The sequence below is a fragment of the Corvus hawaiiensis genome, chromosome 1, assembly GCF_020740725.1.
Source record: "Corvus hawaiiensis isolate bCorHaw1 chromosome 1, bCorHaw1.pri.cur, whole genome shotgun sequence".
NCBI classification, from domain to species: domain Eukaryota; kingdom Metazoa; phylum Chordata; class Aves; order Passeriformes; family Corvidae; genus Corvus; species Corvus hawaiiensis.
In genome coordinates, this window is record NC_063213.1 from 24,962,787 (window position 1) to 24,989,205 (window position 26,419).

The following is a 26,419-nucleotide window of genomic DNA, read 5'->3' on the forward strand; positions in this document are numbered from 1 at the left end:
TCCTCGCCAGTCCGGGGAGCCTGCGGGGGCGGCCCCAGCAGGCCTGCGGGATAGCCCCGGCTGGTCCGAGCCCACATGTTTGTTCCCTCTCTGGGAATTTGTTGTGTTTTGAGGGTTTTTTCCCTGTTCTACCTTGTTTTGTTTGGTGTTAACAAACAGTTTGGGTTTTTTTCCACTCTTGCTTGCTGTGACCCACTTGTCTTATTGGTGGAGGAAAAAGAGAGGCCCTTTTCCCTTAGGAGGAGACACTTATTCTGGAGTGTTTCCTCCTGAAGTTTTGTGTCCAAAACCAAGACAATGCTGTTGTCATGGTTTAGGAATGGTATTCCAAATTTAGTAGTCCCATTAGAAAGAAAACCACAAGCTGCTCCCCTCCCTCTTCGGTGGGAGATACAAAAGGCAGAGATTGCATGTTGAGGTAAGAGCAATTTACTGGAAACAGCAAGGAGATAAGAAAATGAAGAGTAACAGGAGCAATACTAATAACAAAAATGTACAAAGAAAGAGTGATTTACATGCAAATATGCTCACTAAACCTGGGACAATGAAAACTAGTGGTGGACAGACCCTCCAGACAAGAATCCCTTGTTTTTGCCCCAGTGATGATGGTGAAGGGATAGAATAACAACCTAGACAGGCACACATAGTTCAATGCTCCGCTCCCTCACAGTCACCATTAAAAAATTAGCTCTGTCCTGGGACAAAAATCAGTTCTTGTTTTGAAGAAGAAATTATTATTTTGTGTATATATTTCAAAATTACATTTACTATTCTAATTTATCATTGTATCTGATTCCTTCACACTATTAATTTTGATAATAGTATGTACCATAACAAAATGAACTTTAAAAGTGCCCCAAAACATCCTTAACTCTGCAGATAACATCATTAACATTGGAGATCTGCTATCATTAGCAAAGAAACCATTCCAGTTGCTTTCTTAAGCTTGGAAGAAGGGTGAGGGAGGATGAAGAAACTTCTTTTTCATGCAAACCACTATTCTCGTTACCACAGTGACACCATGGTTTGAATGGGAAGCCCATTTACCAAGTATCAAAATGTTACCGTGCATCTCTCCCTGTCCTTTTCTTCCTGCCCCACCATCTCCACATCTGCCATCTTACTGCCACCTTTGGTGGCCAGAATCACTTTCCCCACCCCCTTCTCTGAAGGCCTCTATGCTGTGGGACAGACTGTAGTGTTACATAGACATCTTCCATCCCAATGAAGTACGGGACCCACAAAACAACCAGAGTCCTCTTCCAAAAGACACAGATACAGACTGACATGAATAGCATTTCTGCTTTATTCTAGCATTGTGATTGAGAAGATAGGAGAGCAGGAGACAAGAAAAATGCCCTTGGCTTCTAAATCTGTTTTCTCTACTTTTGGAGTGGAGATGCTACAACTTCCTTTGAGATAGAAGTTGGAGGTAAACAAGAGCTGTATCTCATCACTAGTGCTACATCATTAATATGTAATTTGATACACTACTCATCCACTGACTCTTTGAATCTGCTTCACTTCCAGTCAGAGTTTAAATGGTGACTCCAGCCTGAACCACAGGACCTTGACTTGTCCACTGCAAACCATGTCTGCTGCACAGGAGAGCAGATTTCTGGGAGCCATCTTAATCTCCTGGTAGTCCAAATGTGTGCAGTGGACTTTCTCCTCCACTTGTCCAAAAGGTGATCATAAATCTCCTGCTTGGGCGTTCTGGATGCTGTCATCTGTTCAGTGATCCGGAGGATTAAGGTCCTACAGCCTGGCTCTAGTTTCCTTTGGAAGGCAGTTTCTGTCTGGCGGGATCAGAGGAGCAGCAGCCTGGTGGTCTTAGCGCTGTAAGGATAGCTGTAAGGCAAGGTTTGAGAAAGAGAGGATGCCCCAGGGCCCGGGCCCCTGCCCGAGCCCCTCCCTTCGGAGCTACGGCCGCAGCGCCATCAGTCAGGCGCTGAGGGGGAGGTGGCGCGGTGCCGGCCACCGCCCCCCCGCTGCGTGAGGAAATGGCTCTCACGTGAGGGAGGCGGCAGCGCCCGGCTCACCCTGCCCGCTGCCCTAGGAGGAGGCGCCAGCGGGTCTGGGGCCGTCTGCACCATGCCGACGAGCTTCACGGTGGTGCCGGTGGAGGCGCAGGGCGGGGAGCGGGATGGGCAGCAGCGAGAGGAGGAAGATGAAGGCGACGAGAGGGACCGGGGCACCGGTGAGAGAGTGGGGAAGCGCCGGGGGTCAACGCCTGAAGAGCGTCGGCTCTTTGTGTGCGGAGGAGCGGGTCTGCCGCATGTGGCGGGCCGGCCGGCCGCCGGAGAGCCCCTGACTCCTGTGGAGGGGCCCCATCGCCTCTCTGCAGCGGGCGATGACGGGGCTACCTGTCCAGGTGGAGAAGTGTGCTTCGGGAGAGGGCGAAAGTCTGGCGCCTGGGGTGGCTGAGAGCTTGTTTCTCTTTGTTTCCTTTAGCCAGCGCCGCTGGCCGAAAGGAGGAAGTACTCATGGGCGGCTCCGGCCGGGGGAGCGGAGCACCCCGCGGTCGGGCGCGGCGCCTGCCTGGGGGCGGTGTGGGACGGTCAGTCAGCCTCCCGCCTGCGACGGGGAGCGGGCGGGCGCAGCGCCGCCCACGGCGGTTTAACAGACGGAAAAGACGTAGAGACCTTTAGGATCAGATCATCAAGTCCAGCCATTAGGCTCTCTTAAAAGGTAGTTGCTGTTGGAGCTCACTAGAGAGAGGGCTAGGAGGAAAGATTCAGACTGTAGAGAAGAGTACAGTTTTACCTGCCTTGCTCCAGGTGTTTGTACAGCCATGTGCTTTTGCATCAGAGACCGTGTCTAGGGTTAAGTAGGTGTTTGCTACGAGATGCTGTCGCGTTCGGAGCCTTGTTTCTTGCTAGGCCTCGCTCCTGAAGCCTCCTGGGGGAGTAGAATCAAGTCTGAGGTGGAGCTCGGGCATCCTGAGTAAGGGTCTGCTCAGGACAGCCCCTTTTGCAGGGGCACTAGTATTTCTCTACCAGCGTTGCTGGGGAAATGAGTGATTTTTCACTTGGATGCCAAGACTCTGCTGGGAAATCAGTAATTCTTGTGGCTCTTAACACTTCCTTTTTCTGAAGCGTGTTGTAGCAGCAATACCAAGTATGGTGTGTGAATCACTGCTAGCGCTACGCGAGCTAGTTCATATCTTGCACATTTGGACACTGTTAGAATGGATACTTCTGTAAAGGTGTGGGGGAGGGGTTAACTTTGTTAGATGATCACAGGTGAATAGATGGGGGTTTGTATAAAAGGCAGTTCTTAATGTCATCTTATTTTTGTGGTACAGATGACAGATAAAAAAGGCTAATACCGTGTGATGTGGGATGTAAATGTAAAGAGATAAAAACAGATACTTGATAAACTAAATGTGTTTACATTATTTTAGGAAGCTAATATAGTAAAACACCAAGCTGACAAAGTTGGGTCATTTTCTTCCAAAGCTTTCTCCTCTTAAACCTTACTTACTCATAAAAGATACATACTACATATAGTTGCCGTTCTCTTAGTATATTTAATGATGAGTGTTTTAATAACTGCCTCTTCTTTTTCTAAACTAAATGAAATAGAAAAACAAAAACAATATAAACTGTGGCAACAATTTGTTTCTTGTACTAGATGGATGACTGTAGTACAGCATTAATCTGGACAAATTTTCTTTTGGTAGAAGAGCTAGTCAGAGAGGCATGGTGTATGGTGTTTACTCAGATGGAATCTCAAAATACTGAATATACATACAGGCATAGTTAGACAGGATTTGTTAGACTATATGTATATATGAAGCATCTGAAAGGCTTGGAACACTTTTAAATCCTGGCAAGATGAGAGGAAGAGTGGAACTGCTGTTTTCATAGTGGTTTATCAATCAAGTGGATGAATTTATGTATGACTCTTCCCGTGTGTCTGTAAAATTGGAAGTAGAGAGGAAAACACTGAAAAGGGAAGGCATTAATTTGTATGTAAATTATAGGCGAAGAGCTCTGACTTCAGGAAGAGATTAAATGCTATACTTGACAGAGAGTTTTGGGAAGTGAAAGATGTTCTACTTACTGTTGCTTTGGGTATTGTATGGAATTGTTAGGTTAATGCTGTGTAATCAAATAATTGTTCTTGAGTTATTCTTCTGAAAACTAAAGAATTCTGAAATACTAGTACAGCTAAAAGCTGCTGTAGTTAAGCCCATCTAAAAGCCTGCTGCTCAGAGAAGGGCTATTTGCCCTTCTCACTTCTCCAGCCTTGAGAAAAAGGCTAAGAAGTAAATAATTTCTTTCCCTGTCCTCCTCTGGGTCATTGGGTTTGCTTCCTTTTTCCTGCATTTCACCATCAGACGTTTCACTGGCCTGGTTCAGCATGCTAAACTGTGAATAAACTAAACTGCTGCAGAGGTAAAAATCATGCTTCCCATGTTTTTGAGTTGAGGTAAATGAGGGCTGCAAAAAGTGAGAATGGCTAGGGTTGTGTCAAGGTGAGTGGTGGGTAAAGCTGAGAGCAAAGAGGAAAATAAAAAAGAGGAGAATGGGAATTTCCCATTTGACTCAGCCTATATAGGTCAGCATGTTATTTTGTTCCAGCTGTTTAGAAATCTAGCATGTTAATCGGTTTTGATTGGATTGTCTGTCTTAAAAAACAAGTAGTTCTTCCTTGACTACACTAGTACCTTTTTTTAAAAAAAACCAAAAAACCCAACCTACCAAACACACAAAAACCTGACAAACCTGCCCTATCAAACTCAATGCTGTTTTTTGGAGGGAATCAGCTGTATGCTGTCTTGTCATTAGATCAACAGTTTTGATTCTTATTAGCAAAGCACTTATCAATTAATGCACAGTTTTGTGCATTTATCCCCTTTCACACATTCTTACCTGATAATCATCTGTGTGGTAACGGAGTAGCCTGGGATGTTCTTACTCTATGTAATCTGCACTCCTTCATAATATGAAATTCCATAGCTTTGTATTTTCTGATTATATGATACTTTCATGTATGTGAAGGAGTGGAAGACATTTGTGAATTGCTATGGGATTATAGCACTAGTCACAGTAGTACTTCAGAAGAATAAGGAGGCAGAATGGAAACTAGTACTTCAAGTGAACAACGTAGTTAAGGGTGCAGCCTGCTGACTCAAATATTCACAAAGTAGCAGAAAGCATATGTGCCTGTGTCTTTTAATGTGTTTATAATATACTACAAAGAAAGGGTAGTCAGTAAATGGTTGAAGAAGAGAAGGAAATGTGAGTCTGTAGGCAGCAATGTATGAAGTTTTATAAGAAATTCTGGGTTTGATTTTTGTTGGGTATTTTGTTTTCTTCACACGTATTTGTAGAGGCTGTCTAGATAGACCTGTCAAAACTTTGTAAAGTTGATCAACTTTCTGTTCCTTAGCAGCTGTGTGTATCAGGTGTTTCAAGGCATACTAGTATTTTTAGCATCCCATAGTATTATTTATCTTGCCACAGCAGTTTCTTATTTAGAAACTAATGTGAGAACTAACTCCTGCAAAATCTTTTAAATTTGAAGGCCCTCAAATACAAGGAATAGCAATGACAAACCTGATCATCTACGAAGAAGTAATCATATAACTAATGAGGCATGGATGCCGTGAATTTCTGTAAAATGTTACTTATTGGAAAACCAGGGAATAGTCGACACATGTATGTGTGTGTGTATATATATATGTGCAATGGAGGAAGATAGGTTAATCTCACTGAGATGTCTAGTATATTTTCAGTCAACCCTTCAACCTTTATAGCCTTTCCACAGCTGACCATGCTTGCGACATAGATGTTATGATCAGCGAAAGGCAGATTTTGGATGTCATTCAAATATTTGATCACAGGAACTAGTCTGTTCCTACTACTAACATCCACTTAACAGAATTGAAACACTTTGTATGAAGTTGTTTAAGGCTGGTATAGAATGTGTAATAAATGAATGCATAAACTGGAAAACAGTGACATTTAATTTGAAAGAGAATGAACAAATTGTGCTGCCAATCTTAAAGAGAACCCTTTATAATTGAAAAATATTTATTTTTAAAAAGAGCTTACAGAGTTACTAGGATTGTATTTTAAAGTGTTTATCTGCTACACCTTAAGTAGAATAAATGACAACTATTTCTACATAAAATCAATGTTTAAAAACTAACTTGCTTAAGTACTAATATGTACTTGGTGCATAAAAGAGGGTTTTTTAATAGTACATAGGCCTTTGGAATAGGTTAATACTACTTGTTGCTAATCTCTGCTGATCTGTTTAGTGGAGATATTTTAAAGTGAATTTATTTGATAGAAATAAAACTTTAAATGTACTTACTATTAGATGAAGATGTGGGGGTATTTCAGTGACTTGATCCTTCCCATTTCACTAAGGAGGGTGTTTATTGCTGACAAAAATCCTTCAGCTTAATTCTCTTCAGAGAATTCTGTGACTATCATGTAATTTGTGTCATCTGCATGCTTCATGCTGCCTGAAACCTTCATGACTAGTTTCAGGATTAATCCAATGCTAGTAAGAGACAGGATTTGAGGTCTTACACTAAGCTGAGAGGAAGGAACTGTCAGTTTCCTGTTTCAATTCTTGATGGGTGAAGGATCAGCAGAGGAACTGACTTAATTTTCCTTAACCATGAGTGAACAACATTATGAAGAAAACGGGCCAAATCTAAGTGAGTCTCTTTAAAGACAATACTGTGGTTCTAATATCTCTCTAACTGAAATATCAGGTTCCTACTTCCAGCCATATTATAAAGACTTTATAAAGAGCTTTTGCAGTGTTTTCATTAGAAGTTATGCTTGATTATAACAGTAGCCTAAGTAAAGAAAAGCTAAAATTTAGCTATGTTAATAACTTAGGTGATATATGTAGTATTAGAATTATCCATTATGTAAAGGAGTTTATTTACAAGGGGCTTAAATACACTTTGTTCTGCATATCAAGATAACATATAAATTGTGCTAATCATTAATAAAAATACTGCAAGAATTTTGTAATATAATAAATATATTTTACATTTAGACATTTAATTACTAAAAAGAGTGCAATAACATGAAACTTTGAGTTAGGTTGCACTGAATTCTTAAACCCATGTGGCAGAAAAAATGAGGTAAGATATGTTCAAACAAGTTTATTGATGCCTTTTCCATATTTGAATTTATAGCAAGGTAGTGGCTTTTAAAAACTTGACTATATTTTAGAGCTCTAAGGAGTGCTTCAATATGTGGATTTAGATTGGAAGTGTTAAGGCATTTAATTTTTAAGATTCTATGACTTCTCTTTAGTTGCCTGCCAATCAAAAACTTGAACATACAGGATGTAAATATACAGGATAGAGAAGATGGAATTAAAGGTTTTGCCACAGGCAGCTTTCTTGGATGTGACACTCATATACATCAGTTTTACTGACTTTTAAACTTTATGTACTTTTACCTTAAAAAGTTTTGTTACATTAAGTGTTTGCTGTCTCTTGCGCAGAATCTTATTTTCATATTCTCAGTTTGCAGTGGTTTCTTCTTAATGTGACCAAATACTATCTGAATGAAAATGCTACCGTGGTTTTTATTTTAAATTGTTATGTTTCACCTGTATGTTGTTAACCAGAACCAGTACACGGACTGTGATTAAGAGTTGCCCTTTGCAAACGATGAAAAGTTAGGACTTTTCTGTGAAGGATTATTCTCCAACTGCAGTTCTGCTTTAGATAACAGCATATAAAATTAACAATTTCTAGTGGGAATCAAAGCATTTCTAGTTTTCCACAAGTACGTGTTTGGAGAACAGTTATACATTGTCATAGCTGAGCTATCTTACTTGAAGTAATGTGGTTCAAAAGTTTTAGATAATTCTCACTCCTTTGAACAACACCTGTATTCTTTTATCATAAAAAAGCAACCTACTTTTGTTTTTCAGATAGATGTTAGACTCTTACCTCATGTCAGGAGAAAAAGGTGCTTGCTTTTTTGGACAAAATGTGTTTGAATACAAAAGTAAATAGGAGCATTAGGAGCATATACTTGAATATGAATAATGATGGCAGACATAGTGTCGGACAGTGAGAAAGCAGTGAATCTGGAAAGGATTTAGGGGTCAGACTGGAATAGAATAGCATGAGCTTGGTTTAATGCTGTGGTAAAGAAGGCTAACCTGATCCTTGGAGTGGAGAGGTGACGATTATACTTCTGTGAATAGCTTTGACTGAGACTGGTGTTAGAAGGCTGGTTTTGATTTTTAAAGTTTGAATTTTTTTTGTTTTGTGTAACTTAAAACCTGTACAGAATGTTTCCACAAAAATAATTTAAAAGTTAGAAAAAAGTTTTAGGAACTTAACTTTTTTGGTTTTTCAATAGAAAGGTTGAGATTGCTTGAATGAGTATAGTTACCTTCACAGAGAGAAAATACTATGAGTGGTTACATTTGGAAGCTGTTACTAGGATGTTATTGCTAGAAGTTCGAAAGAGCCAAATTTAAATAGAAATACGGAACAATCTGATATTCTTTCAGTATTAAAAAAACCTTAATCTTTATATAAATTAATAGGGTTTTTATTCTTATTTCAGTTCTGGAAACATCAAGAGATACACCACTTATTCTTTTTTCAGAGTTATAGAGCTTAATGCTCAAATGAAATTCTGCAGCCTGCGGAAAGATGGGAAATCAGATTAGATAGTCAAATATTTTTGTCCTTAATCTCTTGAACAGACATCATAGTGGAAATTTAGGATCACGTAAATGATCGTTTCCTTGTCTACCTCTAGCCTTCCTCTGCCACTTTCTCTATGACAAGACACCTATAACATTTTTTTTTCACACTCTACCACTTGTGATTCAGGGGTGGGGAAGGAAGCAGATGTGGGAATTTAGTGCTATTGTCATGAATGCTAAGGAAGTTGTTTCTCTTCGAGGAATTGCTCATTCCTATGCTGATTGTCTCTGGTGACAGCATAAGCATTTATGTAATAGTTCAATTCGTGGGAGGAACAGTGTGATATGGGGATGCAGATGGGTGAGTAGTAAGTATAAGAGGGGAATTGCAAAGTTGTTAGGGCTTGAACGGACACCTGGAGATCATCTAGTCCAACCCCCAAATGAGAGGGCCACTTCTTTGGCAAAGGTGGCTTCTGCATGTTTAACCTATACTGTTGGGTTCTGTTTTGCACTATATAAAATGCGCCAGTTTGCATCAGCTTAGAAATTTTGAACTATTAACATACCTTAAAAGTAATCTACCTGTCGATGTTTTTTAGGATCACTACTCTGAAACTTCTGAAGAATATGAATTTGGACACATTGCTGTCTTTTGCCTCTGTGACCAACACTGAATTGTGATACGCAAAAATTTTTACCTAAGTTTTGTTTGGTGTGTGGAAGTGTTAATAAGGATGACATTGTCAGCAAATTTAAGACCAGCACAGCTCTGGGATGGTTTGTGGTAATTTGTGTGGGTTTGGGGGACTAGAGAGTATGGGAGTGTGCACATTGTGATGATCTGCATGAACACACTGACTATTACCTTGAGACAGATCTCCTACCTTCTCTTCCTGCAGCTGTATGTCTTGTCTGCAAAAGAAAATGTCATTGTTGAAGCTAATTTCCATGCAGATATAACTACCCACCACAGTGCTTGAGTATCTGTAGAAATCAAGAGTAGGGCTTTTTGCTTGTCCCATCAACACAGCAAACACCACACAGGCTTTTAGGAAAGGTACATTAGTTAGGGCTTTAGTTTGTCTACTGGTCCAGCAATAAGCACAGAGTTGTGCTAGGTTATATGAACATTCTGTATCAGATTAAAAATAGTAATAATAATTTTTAAAGCAGGTATGGGGTAGAAACATAATTTTTAAAGCTTAGGCTTTCATGACTTATACTGGGTGACATGGAGTATGACATCAACCAACAAATTTTTTTTGTGTGCCAGAAGACAGATGAAGTATACCATAACCAAACCCAAAGAAGTTTTTTGTTGTTGTTGTTATTTTGTCTTTCTTGTGGTCCAAAATTAGATACTAGTCTAGATTTAAGATTTTTGCCTATAAATCCTCATAAATTGAGTTACCTTCAGAAATCAAGCAACAGGAAGTATAGATTTTTGGAATGCTTTAGTTGCAGACACTGGTTTTCAGAAGAAATGCAGCTTAAAGACACGTCTGAAACTACACTGGAAATTATAATTTTTATTTTATGTTTAACTCAGCTCCACACTTGAGAAGAGTTTGAACAGACTCAACTTCAAAGAAACCTAAGGGAAAGGTGATTTGTTTGTCAGGCATTGGAACAGGCTGCCCAAGGAAGTGGCTGAGTCACCATCCCTGGTGGTGTTTAAAATATGTGTAGGTGTGGTGCTTAGGGACATTGTTTAGTGGTGAATTTGGCAGTGTTAGGTGAGTAGTTTGACTCAATGGTTCTTTTCCAACCTAAATTATTCTATGATTTGACCGTTTTAAAGCTTCCTCATAGAATTCAAGGGAATCAGGTTAAGATAAACTGTAGATGGCTTGAGACTTACTAGTGAAATGAAGTACTTATTCCTTTTGTGTTCCATGTTACCTCAGTAACTGAAATAGCTTTTTCTATTGTCCACCTGATGCATGAGGGGCAAGATTTACAGCATTTGTGAAAAGTGTTAATCCTGTTAGTTCTGGTTTTCTAGCAAATAATTTCTTTTCTGTTGAATCTTCTTTTGAAGAAGGGACAAGCTAAAGATTGAGATGGTTTGTTTGGTTAACTTCACCATGGATGTTGTCTGTGTGTTGAGATCCTGAAACTAGTTCTTTCTCCTGAATGATATAATACGTGTCAATTTGATTTACATGTTTATAAGGCTCACTGAATATCTAAACATATTCAATAAGCATACTTCAAAAGGTGGTGTTTTTAAGTTTGAAATAAAGGTGATTTTTTTTTGACAGCAGTGATGAAAACTCAAAGGTGTTCATAGGTGTTTTTATAAATATATTAACAACAAAGAGGACCAAGGAAAACCTATCCTTTATTGGATGTGAAGGGAAACATTGTAACCAAGGATGAGGAAGTCTGAGGTGCCTTCTTTGCCTCAGTCTTCAACAGAAAGATTGGTTTTCCTCACGAGAACCAGCCCCCTGAGCTGGTAGAGAGAGACGGGGAGCAGAACTGACCCCCTGTAATCTAGAAAAAAGTAGTCAGTGATCTGCTGAGCCACTTAGACACTCACAGGTTTATGGGGCTGGATGGGACCCACCAGAGTGTACTGTGTGAGCTGGCGGATGAGCTTGCTAAGCCATTCTCTATCACTATTGTTAGTCCTGATAAACTGGGGAGGTTCCAGACAACTGGAGGTTAGCCACTGTAGCACACGTATGAGGTTCAATAAGGCAAAGCACCATGTCATGCACAACAACCCCATGCAACTCTACCGGCTGGGAGAAGAGTTACTTGACAGTGGCCCATCAAAATAGGACCTTGGAGTGCAGGACCAGCAGCTGGATGAATATGGGCCAGCAGTGTGCCCAGGTGGACAAGAAGGCCAATGGCATCCTGCCCTGTATTGAAAATAGTGTGGCTAGCAGGACTAGGGAACTGATTGTTGCTCTGTACTTGGCACTGTTAAGGCCACACCTCGAGTTTTGTGTCCACTTTTTGGCCCCTCTCTTCAAGAAAGACGTTGAGTTGCAGAGTGTGTCCAGAGAAGAGCAATGAAATTGGTGAAGGGTCTGGAGCACAAGTCTGATGAGAAGTGGCTGAGGGAGCTGGGCTTGTTCAGCATAAAGAAAAGGAGGCTCTGGGATACCGTATCACTCTCTAACTACCTGAAAGGAGTTGTAGCAAGGTGGAGGTTGGCCTCTTCTCCCAGGCAACTAGCAATATGGCTAGAGGAAATGGCATCAAGCTGCACCCAGGGAGGCTCAGGTTGGACATCAGGAAGAATTTTTGTACTGAAAAGGTGGTTAAACATTGGAATGGACTGCCCAGGGAGGTGGTAGAGCCACCATCCCTGGGGGTGTTCAAGAAATGACTGAATGTGGCACTTAGTGCTGTGGTTATGTTGGCATGGTAGTGTTCAGTCAAAATTTGAACCTGATCATAGAGCTCTTTTCCAACCTTAATGCTTTTATGATTCTGTGATTCTAATGATTTTATGACAATTGTAGAATTAGTCAACAAACTGCAGATGACAGAGTACTTCTCAGTTTGCTTTTGTGGTCACTTTTTCAGCATTGATTCTTTTTCAAGTGAAGCTAAAATAATATTTGACATGATCAGCAATACCTATCAAAATGCTGTGCCAAATATCCACAAATACAAAAAGAGAGCTGTATTAGAGAAACAGGACTTTTTTGCAGTCTGTCACTACCAGACTGTTTTGAAGACTGTTGTTAGAAAGCTTTGAAATAGGCAGAATATTGGTTGGAAACACTGAAAAAGGTTTCCTATTCTTCAGATCCTAAGTTCTGCATTTTTCCATTTGATGACTGTTAGGTGCATTTAACAAGACACGTTTCTTAGAGATATTGTGCTCTGAGCTTTTTCCTATTGGAGCAAAGCCAAGTAACTCTTTGTTTAGAAATACGAACATATAAAGGACAGCTTCACTATTCTTCTACCTACAATTTAAAATATTGTGTAGTGCTGAGATACTGATTTTTATGTCCAGAACTGGTTAGACAAAACCATAGTATTTAACGTCAGAATTATGAATACTGATTCACGTTATTTTTTTTGCTACCCTTTTGGTGTTTTGATTAGTCTGGTGATACCCACTGAAGGAGTAACTCCAGTGACACTACATTCTGTATGAGTGCAAAACAATAATTGAAATTTCCCTGCTCACTTTTCGAAGAGTTATCCTTTCTGAAGGGATTGGAAGTACCCTGAGAGGAATACTAATATTTAGTTAATCATTACAGGTACCAGCTGTCAGTTGGTGAGAAAGTCGATAGAAGTGTGACCTCAGCAAGACTGACATAGAACAACCTTAGTTTTATTTTAACTTGGGAATGGACCTTTTAATGAATGGTTTATAAAGCTTCACCAAAAACAATGGGGTGATTTCAAGGAATGGAGATAAAAGAAAAACAGTGTTCCAAAAATCTTGGAAAGGAAATGCAATGTCTTAAGCAAGAAGTCCTAGTGCTGACATGCTTTAGCAAAATGAAAAGAGGAATCAGGATGTATTTGTTTTAGGATGGAGTTGCTTTTTGTTGTCTGTAAAAAAGCTAACTGAACCTTTCTCTAAATACAATGGAGCCCATTAAAGGATAAGTGTCAGTTTCTCAGATAATCTTGTGCTAAACCAACATGTTCCATATACTGTGAAAAATTTCAAGGTGTTAGTTCATGAGGGAGATTCTTTTGCGTTCACAATGCTCCTTCTGCTGGCCTTGCATTAACCGTTGTTGGACGAGGGGCACCTAACCAGGCTGTAGGACTTGAAGCAGTGGGAGACTAAATATAACCTGTAGAGAAACAGAAAAATGAAAGTTGGAGGATATGGATAGAAGGAGGTATATTGTACAGGTGAATTCATCACCATTTCTTCTCTGGACTAGGGAACTAATTTTAGAGTCCTAATGGACAATTGCTATCTTCTGTGTCTCTTATGACAGTATGTGGTTTCTATGTCATGATACCAACAAGTTAGTGATACTGTAGAGAGGGGTAGGAAATCAGTGGTGGGAAATCCACAGTGCCTCTTCTTTTTGAGGGACTGAGATCTATTTCTGTCTGGTTTACAACCAAGGTAATATGTTGTGCTGAGACTAGTGTACACGTTTGCCAGAGCTTTCTTCTGGGACTTCATGTGGAGAGAAATGTCCTGTAGGGGCAGAGGGAGGAGACAGGGAAAAAGAGTACAACTTGTTCTTCAATTGTTCTTTAATTCTGTAGTGAAGAAACTGTGGTAGGTGCTATTGCTGTAATTTGTGAATATAAGAGCAAAAAGACAGACAGGCAAAGTGGCACAGGCAAGGACTTGAGATTATTTGGAAATGCCAATATTGTGACAGTATCAGCATGTAATAGTTTATGTAGTTTGTGGGCTGGAAGGCAGTGAAAGTAATGCTGTATTTTTTGAGAGGAGTGCCAGAGCAGATCAGTAGAGCTACAGGTTAATGAAGTTTATATTTCAATAAGGAATAGATTAAGTAAAACATGTCATGGAAGGGTCCCCACAACCTTTACAAAATAATTCCTTTTGCATTGTTTTTCATAAATTCCTGCCTCAACTACTGGAGATTTTTTGAGGGAGTTAGTAAAGTAATGAAAAGCCAGGCTGGGGGGTTATTTTATTGTATATCCAGAACATTTATGTGAAGTTTATTGCAATTATCAAGTGTTTTTAGGTAAACTAGAAAGGGTAGGGGAGAAATCAGTGTGTGTGTTAGAGAATAATAAGTAAGAGTTAAGAGATAGAATGCTATACAAAGATTAGACTGTTAAAATAAACTTAATTTCCTTAAATGTTTAACATCTGCATGTCTGAGATGAAGAGTGGGTTTTGCAGCCACCTATGGTGTTTTTTAGAACCATTTCTTAAACCAGAGTCTTCTGACTATTCCTTTTATGGTATAATGTATCATTTCATTTTATCTTTCTCTTGTTTTTAATTCTGTTACTTTTCCACTAGGGGATGGGACTGCCAGGGAAAGTAGTCCATTTATTAACAGAGCAGAATTTGACAGAGGAAATGTGTATGAAGGAAAGAATATGGCTCTCTTTGAGGTGAGTTAAATACTCCAAAAACATATTTTACCTTTCATGGAGATGCGCAAGCACCTGCTTGCTTTCTGTCTTGAAATTTAGTGGGGGGAAAATGAGTTTTAATAACTTTTTCATAGTTTGGTTCCTGCTAACATTCCATTTCAGTGGATTTGAATGATATATAGGCAAGAACAGTAAATACTGGTGTGCATTAATGGGAAGAAATAATAAGACAAAATAATTCTTGCATTTAATTTTTTTGGGCTAGAATCTAGACATTGTTAGAGGAAGTTGCTGGAAGTTAAATCTATTTGTTTTAAGAAAGCAGTATTCAGTTTTTAAAGGATTAGCAAAAGATTTTGTTCAACAGGGGAATCACAGATTTCTTGTAAAGCAGCAAAGCTATAAAACAAACTTATAAGCCATGACTTAGTTGTATTGTCCAATTATAGTATAGAGCATACCATAGCAATTTCTAATGTAAACATCTGCTTTATAATGGACGTTTCATACCTCTATAATCGACTGAATGATTATAATCAATTAGTGAAAAAAGTATATTAATTTAGTACATTTAAGGGCCACTTTTGCAATTAAGTAGTATTTCTAGTAAAAACCTTAGTTGTTCTGCTCTAGCAGCATCAACTGGCCTGGCTCTGATGCTTGCTGTTAACAAAAGCAAGGTCCTTCCAATATTGTTTAGCCACCTTGCTGTTGCATTCTTGTAAATGTCTTCTTGTTCTCTTATGCTTCTCTCTTCTTCCTTTCAAATGTCTTTGCACAGAGGACATGATCTTTCAGTTCATTTTGTGCATGAACCAAAAAATGTATATGTACTATTTTTCGCTGTCTTAGAGAAAATTGTGCTAAGGATCAAAGTAATGTCCATAATTAATTGTCTTTTTATCATGTATGCAATATCTTAGTATTTTTTGACAGGAACAATATTTAAGTTTTGTCACTGAATTTCTCTCCTTCAGGCTCTATTCCATAAAGCCATTCCCAAAACTTTATGTGGTTCAAATTAGTTGCTGTTTTCCTTAGTGATGATAACTTGGCCGTAGCTGCTTTTTGTCCCAAATCTGTTATTTTGAATCATGACCTACCTTAAATCCTCAACTGATATAAAACCATTACTTTTACATATCTCAAGTTATAGACAGTGCTGTTAACAGTATCATGTTGAAAGCCTTCTAGTGACTTCATCACCAATGGTGATGTTGTCGTGAATTTTTTTTCATACTATGTATGTTTCAGAGTAAGTTTCCTACAATCTTGTTTTTCTGATGTTTTCAGATGTTGGAGTTGTTGTATAAATTGTTAAAAAGAAGTTTGACTATTATGATTGTTATCATTACCTAATCTCCCAGGCAGAGATACTTCTTGTCTGTGTTTGTCACCCCAATTGTAGAGGGATTCCTTGCGGAACAGGGGCATATGATACCCCTGGAAAGATTGGACAACCCAGGGTTGCTGAGGAAAAACCCCTGAACTGGCCCCTGGCTGCAGGCAACCCTGGAAAGCACCTGGCTGCAGGCAGCCCTGAAAGCCCCTGGCAATACACTGGTTCGCTCTCCCACGGATTAGAGGCCGTCTAGAGGGACTGGGTGTGAATCTTTGCAAAAGTAGATATAAGCTTGTATAGGTAAACAATAAAGGAGAGAACGATGCTCAAATCGTAGTGGTGTATGTGTCGTTACTCTGGCTAGCTCTCCAGCACTCGGACCTCCCCCAAAAACCCGATCTCGTCTTCTTTCCAGTGTTCAGTTTTTGTGTATTTAATTGAATTCCCTTGGATCCATTTTTCTTGGGATTCTTGTGTTGTATATTCTTCTGGATTTTGTTATTTGTTTTAGCATGTTTTTGTTTCGTGGCAGATAATTGGCTAAAGAAAGATGGGCTGACTTCTGTGTCAGGTGGTATTACATATGTGCAATAACATGTGATATGCATATGTGTGGGTATTTTCAACACATTAACACTTTGGAAGTAGTATGCCTGGTGTAAGATAAAATATGTAAGCCTGCAGTGGTAGACTTTAGAGAGATCCTTAAGTATTTTGGTGCTTGAGAAATCATTTGAAGTCACTCTTTAAACACAAGCAAGATGCTGGAAAAACACCCTAATGACTCAGCCCTACCAGTACAATTGCTAAAGACTGTATTGTGATAAAAATATATTTTTAAAATTAACAGTGGTCCTTCTCTAGGTTTTCCTTATATTCGAGCTGCATACTGTAAGATAGTGTAAAAATATGAAAGAAATGGTGCAACACAGCCATGTAGTGTTAAACTTCTAGAAAGAATAGAACTCTCCTGTTGGTTGAAAGCTGAGTGGTATTTTGTCATGCTAATTTTTTTATTTGGCTGAATCAGGGCTGACCTGTTGAGTATGTGTTTGAAGTAGTATCATAAAATGATGACTTTAAAAAAAATCTATTTAATAAATGCAGTGTTTTTCAAAATCCAACAGGAAGAAATGGATAGTAACCCCATGGTGTCGTCTCTTCTGAATAAACTAGCAAACTACACCAATCTGACTCAAGGAGTGGTGGAACATGAAGCAGATGAAGACAGCAAACGAAAGGAAGTCAAGGTATTTAGACTTCTAATAATTTATCGAGACAAAGCTAACTACAAAGAGGAGCATTTTTCAACCTGAAAATAGAATATGTGGATACCTAAAAACAGGAGTAAGATTTGTAATACCATGTTTAGAACTGAAGCATTTGCAGAAGGACTTGTGTTAACTTGATGTTCTTGTTAGCATATTTTAGCAAGACTTTGCTGTAGAACCCCTAGGAAAAACATGTGCTAATCTAGGATCTGAAATATGGATTATACCCAGTTTCTTCTTCCTTGTGAACTTGTTTGAGCATCAGTACCTGTTACCTACCTCTAGTGAGCATACAATAGGACTTTTTGCAGGTTTATTAATATATTTTAACTGCCTAGGTTTTTAGGTAGTTATGTTAAGGCAAATTTGAGATGAAGCAGGTCACTCTTAAATCTATAAGCATATTTGTATCTCTTAACATGGTAGTAGTTTTTTTGAGTAACTGTCTTGGTTTTGTGTGTCAGAGTAAGTATTTTTAAAACTTAGTGGATGCGTTCCAAGAAAACATTTTGTTGCAAACATCAAAAATACTATACTTGGGGGAGGGGAAGGCATATATTCTGTTTGACACATTGCTAAACACACTTGCTAGAAGTGAACTGAATTCATCAAGGGTTGTCTGTCTACTGGATACCCAAAGTGTGTGTCTCTGCCTCTGTAGAAATGGAATGTATGCAACAGTTGGAGTCTGTAGTGGCATGTTAGATTGATCCCTCTGAGAGCAAGGACTGTTTTGGAAGGAGAAAGCTTGGATCAAAACATGTGACCTGATAGAGTATAAGAACTTGTAGGCAAGGAGGGATGATGAGCTGCATGGTGACTGAAACTAAGATAATTAAGGTAGAGGTTGGGAAAGGGACAGTGCTGGGAGTCATCTCTCTTTTTGTAGGAGAAGGGGTGCTGCTACTGAATTTATATGCTGAGCTATGAAGAAAAGAGGAGAAGCACATGAGAATGAGTGAAAGGAAAATGAGCACAGAGCAGAAGAGACAGAGATGAAAATAAGCTAAGAAGGGCGACTCATTTGACTGGAAGGGAGATTTTGAGTGGAAGTTGGTACCAGGACAGTGGGCAAGAGTCAGGAATAAAGTCCAGCTGTTTGTTTAACTTTTTGCTTATCCTGCATTTGTTCATGAGTGTGCTTTCTTTCTGTTTGTCTAGTTGTGCTTGATCTATATTTGTTTCATCTCATCTGAAGGTAAACTTCAGACATGGGAAAACTAACACTGATCTACTCACACTTTCCTTAGTGTGATCCCTGTTGTCCATTCAGCTGCTGTGTAGAGGTTTTTTTCAATGCAGCACCATATTACTCCCTCTGGAGCTGACTATCCAAATAAACACTGTGTCCTCACTTGCACTTAATCTTGTTTGTGCGCCATGTGGTGGCTTGATAACACGATTTTTATGTACGTGTCTGTTGGGGTTTTAGTTTAGTCCTAGTTTTTTTCCTGGTAAAGGAATTTTTTCCCATATGCATGTTGCTAGGGGACAAATGGCTGTTGTTGGGGTCTCTCCCCCTGCCATGGAGCCCTGGGAGAGGGGCCCTGGGGGGGAGACACGGGGTTTCCCTGCCCCTGGTCAGCCTCATTCCCCATTGGTTGGTTTGCGTTCCCTGGTGTGGCCAAGGACCCTCGGGTCCCGTGACTGGGGAGTTCCTGAGCTGAGCCCCAGCCATGCGGCTGGAGAAATAAACATCTCTGAAACATCTACCACGAATCTGTCCATATATACTTCGCTTTCCATGAGACTCCTGGTTTGATATATGCGTGTTGCAGTAATCCCCGCTGTAACAGGCTGTACTTAAGAAAGACAAAAGAGCTGCCCATTGGGGGTGGGGTGGGCCTGGCTACTCCTTTGTTTCACCTGGGTGTGGGGTCAGTTCGCTCTTGGCGTTTGGAGAGAGAAGCTGCAGAGAAAGGAGCTGCTGGTTCTTTTTCTTCGACCATTTTTCTTTCTGCTGGAAACAACGCCGGGATCCCAAAGCCGCTTTCCCTGCCCTGCTGGAGGCCGGGCTGTGGCCGCCCTGCCCCGCTGCTGCTTTGAGCTTTCGCTATGCTGTAGCCGTCGACCTGCCTGACTGACCTCCGGGGGGTTCCCCATTTGGATACATCTCGTCTGGCCTCTGGGATTTGTGCTCGTCCCTGCCGCTCCAGCCTGCTGTTCCTGAGAGTCCAGCCGGACACTGGGGCCAGCTGCCCAGCGGTTTGTGAAGCCCTTGTTCCATCCTTTCCCGGGATCCCAGGCCACCAGTGCCGCGTGTTCCCCAAGCTCGCTCCGGAGCGCCCCCTGCAGCCGCGGGGGAACCATCGCACCTGCCCTGCTCACTGGGAGCCGCCAGCGCCCCTGCCGGCTGCGAGCGGAACTGCACCCGAGGGGAAAGGGCCTGACAGCCGAGAAGGCTGGGACTGGGTTTGTGATTGTTTGCTGTTACTGCCATAATTATTGTTGTTTTGTTTGACTGGTTATATATATAATAGTAAAGAACTGTTATTCCTATTTTCCCACATCTTTGCCTAAAGGCCCTTGATTTCAAAATTATAATAACTCGGAGGGAAAGGGGTTACATCTGCCACTTCAAGGGAGGCTTCTGCCTTCCTTAGCAGACACCTGTCTTTCAAAACCAAGATAGTGTCTTAATTTCATTTCTGAAATTGTGGTAGTTAAGTAGCAGCCTGTCAGAGCAGCATTTTTAATGGTGTGATTGAGACAGTAGTGTTGATGTTGCACATGGGTATTGCCCAAGATGCTAAAAATAAAAAAACATAGTCCAAATGACATTCTATGATTCCTTATAAGTACTTGGAAGCTTAGTATTTTCTTAATAATTTTGATAACTTCTAAAGCATCAATGCTTGCTTATTTATTTAAATTGATTGCCATTTTTCACAGCCCAAGCTGTGATTTAAGACCACCTTGTGTATCTGGAAAGCTACTGTGTATAACTGTTGATTCTAACTAGAGTATTTCAAAGCCTGATTTCTCTTCATAAATGCTGAAGACCAAAACTTTAGTGATGAAGCCTGAATTCTTTTGTGTGTGTCTTCACCTATGATGATCACTAGCAAATAAAAGGTACACATATACTATGTTGTGGCAGGTTTTACAACTTTTGAAAAAAGAAATTGTAGTCAGCTCTGCATTATTACCGCAGGCCTGGGCCCTAGGGTATATCACTGTGTCCCGCAGCCATAGGGAGGAGGAGGAGAGAAGATCCAGCAGGCAGGAATTGTGCAGCAAGATTGATTTATTTATTTATTTTACAAACTCTTTTATAGACTTTTTTCTTCATAGTCTGTCTAATTGGACAAAGGATCAGCCACCCCTTGGGGTGATTGGCTAAAATCCTAAAACATCCATTGTCAAAATATTTTCCTACTATACCATAAACAAGACTTTTCAAGGTTGCAGGTGGCTTGGTTGTTTACATACCCTGCTACCTCTCCTGTGAGAGAGAGAAGTCTCTCATGGACTTAGAAAATAGCAAGAAAATCCTTGCTAGCAGCATTTTTGTATCTACACTGCATTACTTCTTGCTCTGTCTTAATACCTTGTCTGTCGTTTTTAAAAATTGAAAATACTTTTGAATATAACTTCTTGTGCCAGCTGTGTGGCAATTTTGCAGACTATAGATGATATTTTGATTATGGCAGTAGCTTATCTTCAACATGCAACTTTACCCTGTAACTGGTATTTCAGAAGAAAGTTTGTAAAGTGTTATAATCAACAGATAAAGGACTGCCCTATCCCTATCAAGTTTTCATCCTAATTCCTGTGGAACAAGAGAGTTCACTATCACAAATAGTTTTCTCTCTTTTCAGGAATTTTTCTGCATAAATAGCATGTGAATATTTGTGAAGCTGGACACTCTGAAGCTACCATTCAGTTTCACTTGGCATTTGTTCGTGGAGCATTTGTGATAAGGGTTTGTGCCATAAAGTTCTTATGGGTTTAAATTTTTTAGTACAAAGGAATTGATGTTCTCACTTTGTTTCCAGGGTCCACAAATGGGCACTTTTATTGGTGTGTATCTTCCCTGTTTGCAAAACATCTTGGGAGTCATCCTTTTCCTGCGTTTAACATGGATTGTGGGAACAGCTGGAGTTCTTCAGTCTTTCATCATTGTGTTCATGTGTTGTGCTTGTGTAAGTTAACCATATTTTACTTTTTTTTAAACTCTTGGCCAAATCCTCTGTTGCAAGAGTACTGATACCTTCTACTATATCAGTATCAGGGTAAAGTAACCATATTTAATCATATTGGTTAAATTGTACTGATATTTAACCAATATGGTTAAATTGAGAGAGATGGGTTGTATATTTAAGCAGTGACTGTTACATATCAGTCTAACCTGTATGGAGATTCTTTTGAGTTGATCAAAGTAAGCTTTTGTTTGAAGTATTATATGAGTTTTATTAAGTTGGCCTTTAGCAAATGTTTCATTATTTACTTTGAGATCTGAACCGTTCTCCATTTTACTACTTCAGAACAAACTGAATAATAAACTACAAATCAAACCAGAGCATTAGGTCCATAAAGTAATATTTTAGAATGTGAGACCACTACTAGATGTCATCATAACAATGTTACAATCAGTTTTCGCTACTTTTTAATTGGAATAATGAAAATACTGTTTTAAGTGTATTCAATGGTCTGTATTCTTCCAGTTCTTTTTAAAGACTGTGTCAAATATCTAAGTAAACGAAATCTTCCGCTGAAAAGTTGAGTACTTGAGTTGCATGGATATCCCAAATTAAACATCTTAGTTTAAAAAAAAAAAAAAAATCTAGTTTCATTTGATTACTGTTTTGCCCAGTCTTTAAAAAAAAAACTTCCAGAACTCTGGTATTTTAAATTTCTTCTATTTCATCTTTCCACAGACTATGCTAACTGCAATTTCAATGAGTGCTATAGCAACAAATGGTGTAGTTCCAGGTAATGAAGAATTTTATCTTAAATGGCAAATTGTCAAATGATGGAAGTTTAAATCTGGGACAAGATTCTCAAATATCAGAAGTAATGATTTTGCGTCAAATGCATATTTTCTTTTAATTGATTTTATAAATAACTTTTTAATGTGAGATGCAATCTTTTATCTGTGCTTCTGGGGGTTATATTCTGCAGCACATCTTTGTCATCAATCATTTGATCCTGTTTTAATGAAAGATAAGATGTTATAATTTGAATTAGTGGAGACTGGTCTTCACACAAAATTTCTTTACAAATACGGCTAGTACTTTTTTCTCTCCTGAATTTGCCTACATTCCATCTAAACACTGGAGTTAGTTATCTTGTTTTCTGCAAGAGTAGTAACTGGTCTGATGGTAGAAATATTTTTCTATATAAGCATTCTAGGTTCTGCCCATCTCCTTAAATTTTCAGGATAGATCGATAAATTGATTCGGCTTCATAAATTAAGAGGATTTTATTTTTAGATGCAAAATCAGTTAGCTCTTGAAGCTCTTACCCTTTTCAGTTTCTCAACACTTTACATGATAGTTCTCGTGTTCAGGCATGGGTATGAACTCTGAACAGTTTACCTAATGAACTTAAAATAGTTCCTCACTTGCAGAGCTTCTGCAGCTTAGTAAGGGTTGTTGAGCTTTTGACAGGGTACCCTTCCTTCTCGGACCAGGGTAAGAGAGCAGAGGAGGCTGCTGTTCTGCTAAGTTCTTTATTTCATAGTCTCATAGCTTTCTTGAAGGCAGAGTTCGAAGGGGGTTATATGATAAGGCCAAGCAGCAACAGCAGGCAAAACCAGCTTCTTCTTCTTCTATATGCTCTATATGCTCCATATATTTTTTTGTTACAGAAGTGTGGATTATATTTCTTAATTGACCAGTAAGATTAACACACGATTCTAGTTTTTCTTTTCTTAACCTATCCTGGTCTAATTCTAACAACCGTAAGTCTTACACAAGTGTTACATAGGTATTACACAGATTTACATATACAGTTTCTATCAGTTCTTATTGTTTATGTGAACATTCTAAAAAATGTGAACAGTATAATTCTATCTATATTTTGTCTAAAGAATTCTGTGAAAAGGTAACACTGCTGCAGCAAGAACTATGTTTAAGGTCTCTGCTACAGCTTTTTAATGTTTAAGGCACTTAGCATATATTTCTACTAAAAGTTAAAAATCTGTATTTCTATTTCACTTTAGTGTGACTTCATGTATCTCAGCTTATTCAAAGGTTTTAATTCAACCCCTGTGCTTTGGCTTCCCTCTGGGCCTGAGTCCAGAGGAGCTTTCACTCTAACAAGGGTTTTCAGAGCTATTACTGAAGTTGTTGGGCAAAAGTAAAAGATACAATTTGTGTAGGATATAGAATAATTGTATTATAATTGTATTTCATGGATACAGTACCATATATTAAATAAAAATACAATAGATAATTTTGTTTTAAATACTTGTAGTTTATTATAAAGTTGAGTTATTCAATCAATTATTGATTTTATTCAAATCAGTGTGCAGATAACTAAAATGTTCTGCTCTTTTTCGCCCTCATATTTTTAAAGTTCATTGTAAAGGTTTTGTTTAACATCTGTCACAGACTTTGAAGCCTGCAGTTCTTACACGAGACAGGTCTTAATTTTCATTGTTTTGTTGGTGGTGCCAGTTTCTTAGAGAAATGATGCTTGTGCTGGCATATATGGAGAAGGCTGAAAGCACAGATAAGAACCTAGGATGCAAAGGAGACCTGAGCAGCAGGATCCTTTCTTTTGCCTTTATATGCAACAGCATTATATTCAGCAAAAGAATTGGTGATGCATCATAATATCTTTGTTAATTTCTCATTCATTCATATTGAAAACATTGAAGCCTGTGGAACAGGCTGCCCAGGCGAATAGTGGAATTGCCATCCTTGGAAGTGTTCGAAAAACAAGTAGATGTGGTGCTTAGGGACAGGGTATAGTGATGGACCTGGTAGTGTTAGGTTAATGATAGTCCTTAATGATCTTGGAGGTCTTTTCCAACCTTAATGATTCTATGAAAAACAGCTTCAGACACTGCACATTGATGTATGTTTATTTAAAATCAAACCCTTCCTTTCTCTGTCTCCTTCTTTCTCAGTTGTCACAAGTGGGACAAATATGAATTTAAGAGTAGATGGAGAGGGAACCAGAGAGAAGAGTTTGCCTCGAGGGAGTTGGGTGGCATTCTAAAAAAAGAGATGAAGTTCTTGACGCTTAGAGCCTTATTAAAAGGCAAATAGAGCAATGGAAGTAGGGTATTGGTGGTGATGTAGTTTATGGCTTAAAGAAAGATGATGCATATGTATGGGAAGTGAGAGTGAGAAGAATTGAAAAACTCAGGGTCAAAGTAAATAGCATATAAGTGGACAAGAAAAAGCAATCCCTACCTAACACTTTTAAATAGTACTAAAAAAATGTGATCTGTAGTGAAAGTGGCAATGGTTTCATATACAGATGAAATAAAGAGTGTATATCAGTAGAAAATACTCTATTTTGTCCTTGTCTCATAAAGCAATTATTTTGGAAATTTAGTGTTTGATGGGGAATAGCTTGAGGTTAGAAGCTAAAAATTCATTCACATCTATTTATACCTGTATATCCTTTTCTAATTTGTTTTTGTTTAGCTTGTGGAATTTTTCTTTTTCTTTCTTTGGTCTTCATTTTCTGTTCCATAGAAAACACACGTGGGGATATTAATTTTGAAACATACATTCTAACTGCCTAGTTAGTATAGACATTGACTACAGTCTTGGCATGAGCATGTCAATGGAGGCACATGCAGTGGTTATCGTGATTATGTTGATTGAATTATTCAGATTTTTGTTCTCTATTGCCGTCCTTAATCTGAAGGCCTGGAAGTGTTTTGTGTGTTGTTGTTTTTTTTTTTTTTGTTAAATTCACAGCTGGAGGCTCTTACTACATGATTTCAAGATCTTTAGGGCCAGAGTTTGGTGGTGCAGTGGGACTTTGTTTCTACTTGGGCACAACCTTTGCAGGAGCAATGTACATTCTTGGTACCATTGAAATTTTATTGGTAAGTACTAGTTTCTCTTAAGACTAAATGTATTTGAGCTGTTTTGGAATATTGCTGATGAATGTTCTAAATGGTCTAAAATGCATTCTAGTCTGGTGATTGTTAATGTTTTGATAGTACATTTTCAGGATGTTGATATTTATTCTTACTCTACTTGTGACTATTTGAGAAAGTTAAATTCTTATCAGTAATACAAAAATAAATTAAAGGCTATTTGATGTATATTTATTCTACTTAATTTAGGAACCAAGCATAAATCTTCTTTTTCCAAATGAGAGTCTGCAAGCCTAGATCGGGCAAGCATTACCGGAGTAACTCACTGCTGCCCAATGAAAAGTTCTGAAGAACATGAAGGTCATATCTCCAATGAGGCAATAATAATCTATCCCACTTCCTTGTTTCAAACTACTGGCTTTGAGTTTTCATCTATTTGCAAAGATGCTGTGGCCCAGCTACTATGGCTTTGCTTCATCCGGGGGGGGCAATAATTGGTCATCATATCAGAAACTTAAGATATGTACGGGAGATACTTCAGAATTCTTTCTTGTTACTTACAATGATCCATGTCATCAAATCCAGGCTTTTTAAAATTTGAATTAGAGATAGTCTTCACTAATGCTTGCTCGTGTGATCTGATCTATAGTAGCAACATGAGCACATGTTAAATTGTGGATTGAATTTGGTGCAGTGTTCTCCCTATTAGATAGTCATGCTGGGTTTGTGTTGTTAATAAAAATGTACAGGTTTCAGCTACAGAATTTGAAGTAAAATGCCACCCAGGATATCTGACAAAGACCTCAGAATAGACCCCTGTCATAACCACAAGGCATGAGTATTGCTTTTTTTTTTCTCCACTGGGGCATGGATTATTTTGAGAAACAGAAATCAGTTGTCTGCCTGTGTTTTTCCCTGGCAAAGGCTGTGAACAGCAGGTCAACAAAATTCACAAGAACATCTTCAGGAGTACCTCCATATAGAGCCTGAAACTTCTGCAACATCACAATCTAGGGTTTTCTAACAATATATATTCTATCAGTAATATTTTTTTCAATTTGCTTTCTTTTTCTTCCATGATGATGTGACAATTCTCATCTTTTTCAG

At 38.9% G+C, this 26,419-nt stretch overlaps 1 protein-coding gene and 1 long non-coding RNA gene across 4 annotated transcripts in view; one reads left to right on the forward strand and one right to left on the reverse strand.

The window, feature by feature from the left end:
* Positions 1 to 413: 413 nt before the first annotated feature.
* LOC125322801 lies at positions 414 to 6,551 on the reverse strand. The gene is made up of 2 exons (XR_007202221.1): positions 6,331 to 6,551; positions 414 to 2,901 (listed from the first exon to the last, which is right to left on the reverse strand). It is a non-coding gene; the product is annotated as an uncharacterized LOC125322801 (long non-coding RNA).
* LOC125322791 (solute carrier family 12 member 7-like) overlaps positions 1,965 to 26,419 on the forward strand; it is a 70,004-nt gene continuing 45,549 nt past the window's right edge. Inside the window, exons 1-6 of one of the 3 annotated variants that reach the window (XM_048296951.1) lie at positions 1,965 to 2,200; positions 14,615 to 14,709; positions 17,161 to 17,283; positions 21,303 to 21,449; positions 22,185 to 22,239; positions 25,188 to 25,318. In XM_048296951.1, the coding sequence (XP_048152908.1) occupies positions 2,095 to 2,200; positions 14,615 to 14,709; positions 17,161 to 17,283; positions 21,303 to 21,449; positions 22,185 to 22,239; positions 25,188 to 25,318 (657 nt within the window). In that variant the 5' untranslated portion in view covers positions 1,965 to 2,094. Of the gene's footprint in view, positions 2,201 to 6,559; positions 6,683 to 14,614; positions 14,710 to 17,160; positions 17,284 to 21,302; positions 21,450 to 22,184; positions 22,240 to 25,187; positions 25,319 to 26,419 lie in introns of those variants that run through there. The other 2 variants (XM_048296961.1, XM_048296971.1) reach the window with 2 other exon arrangements.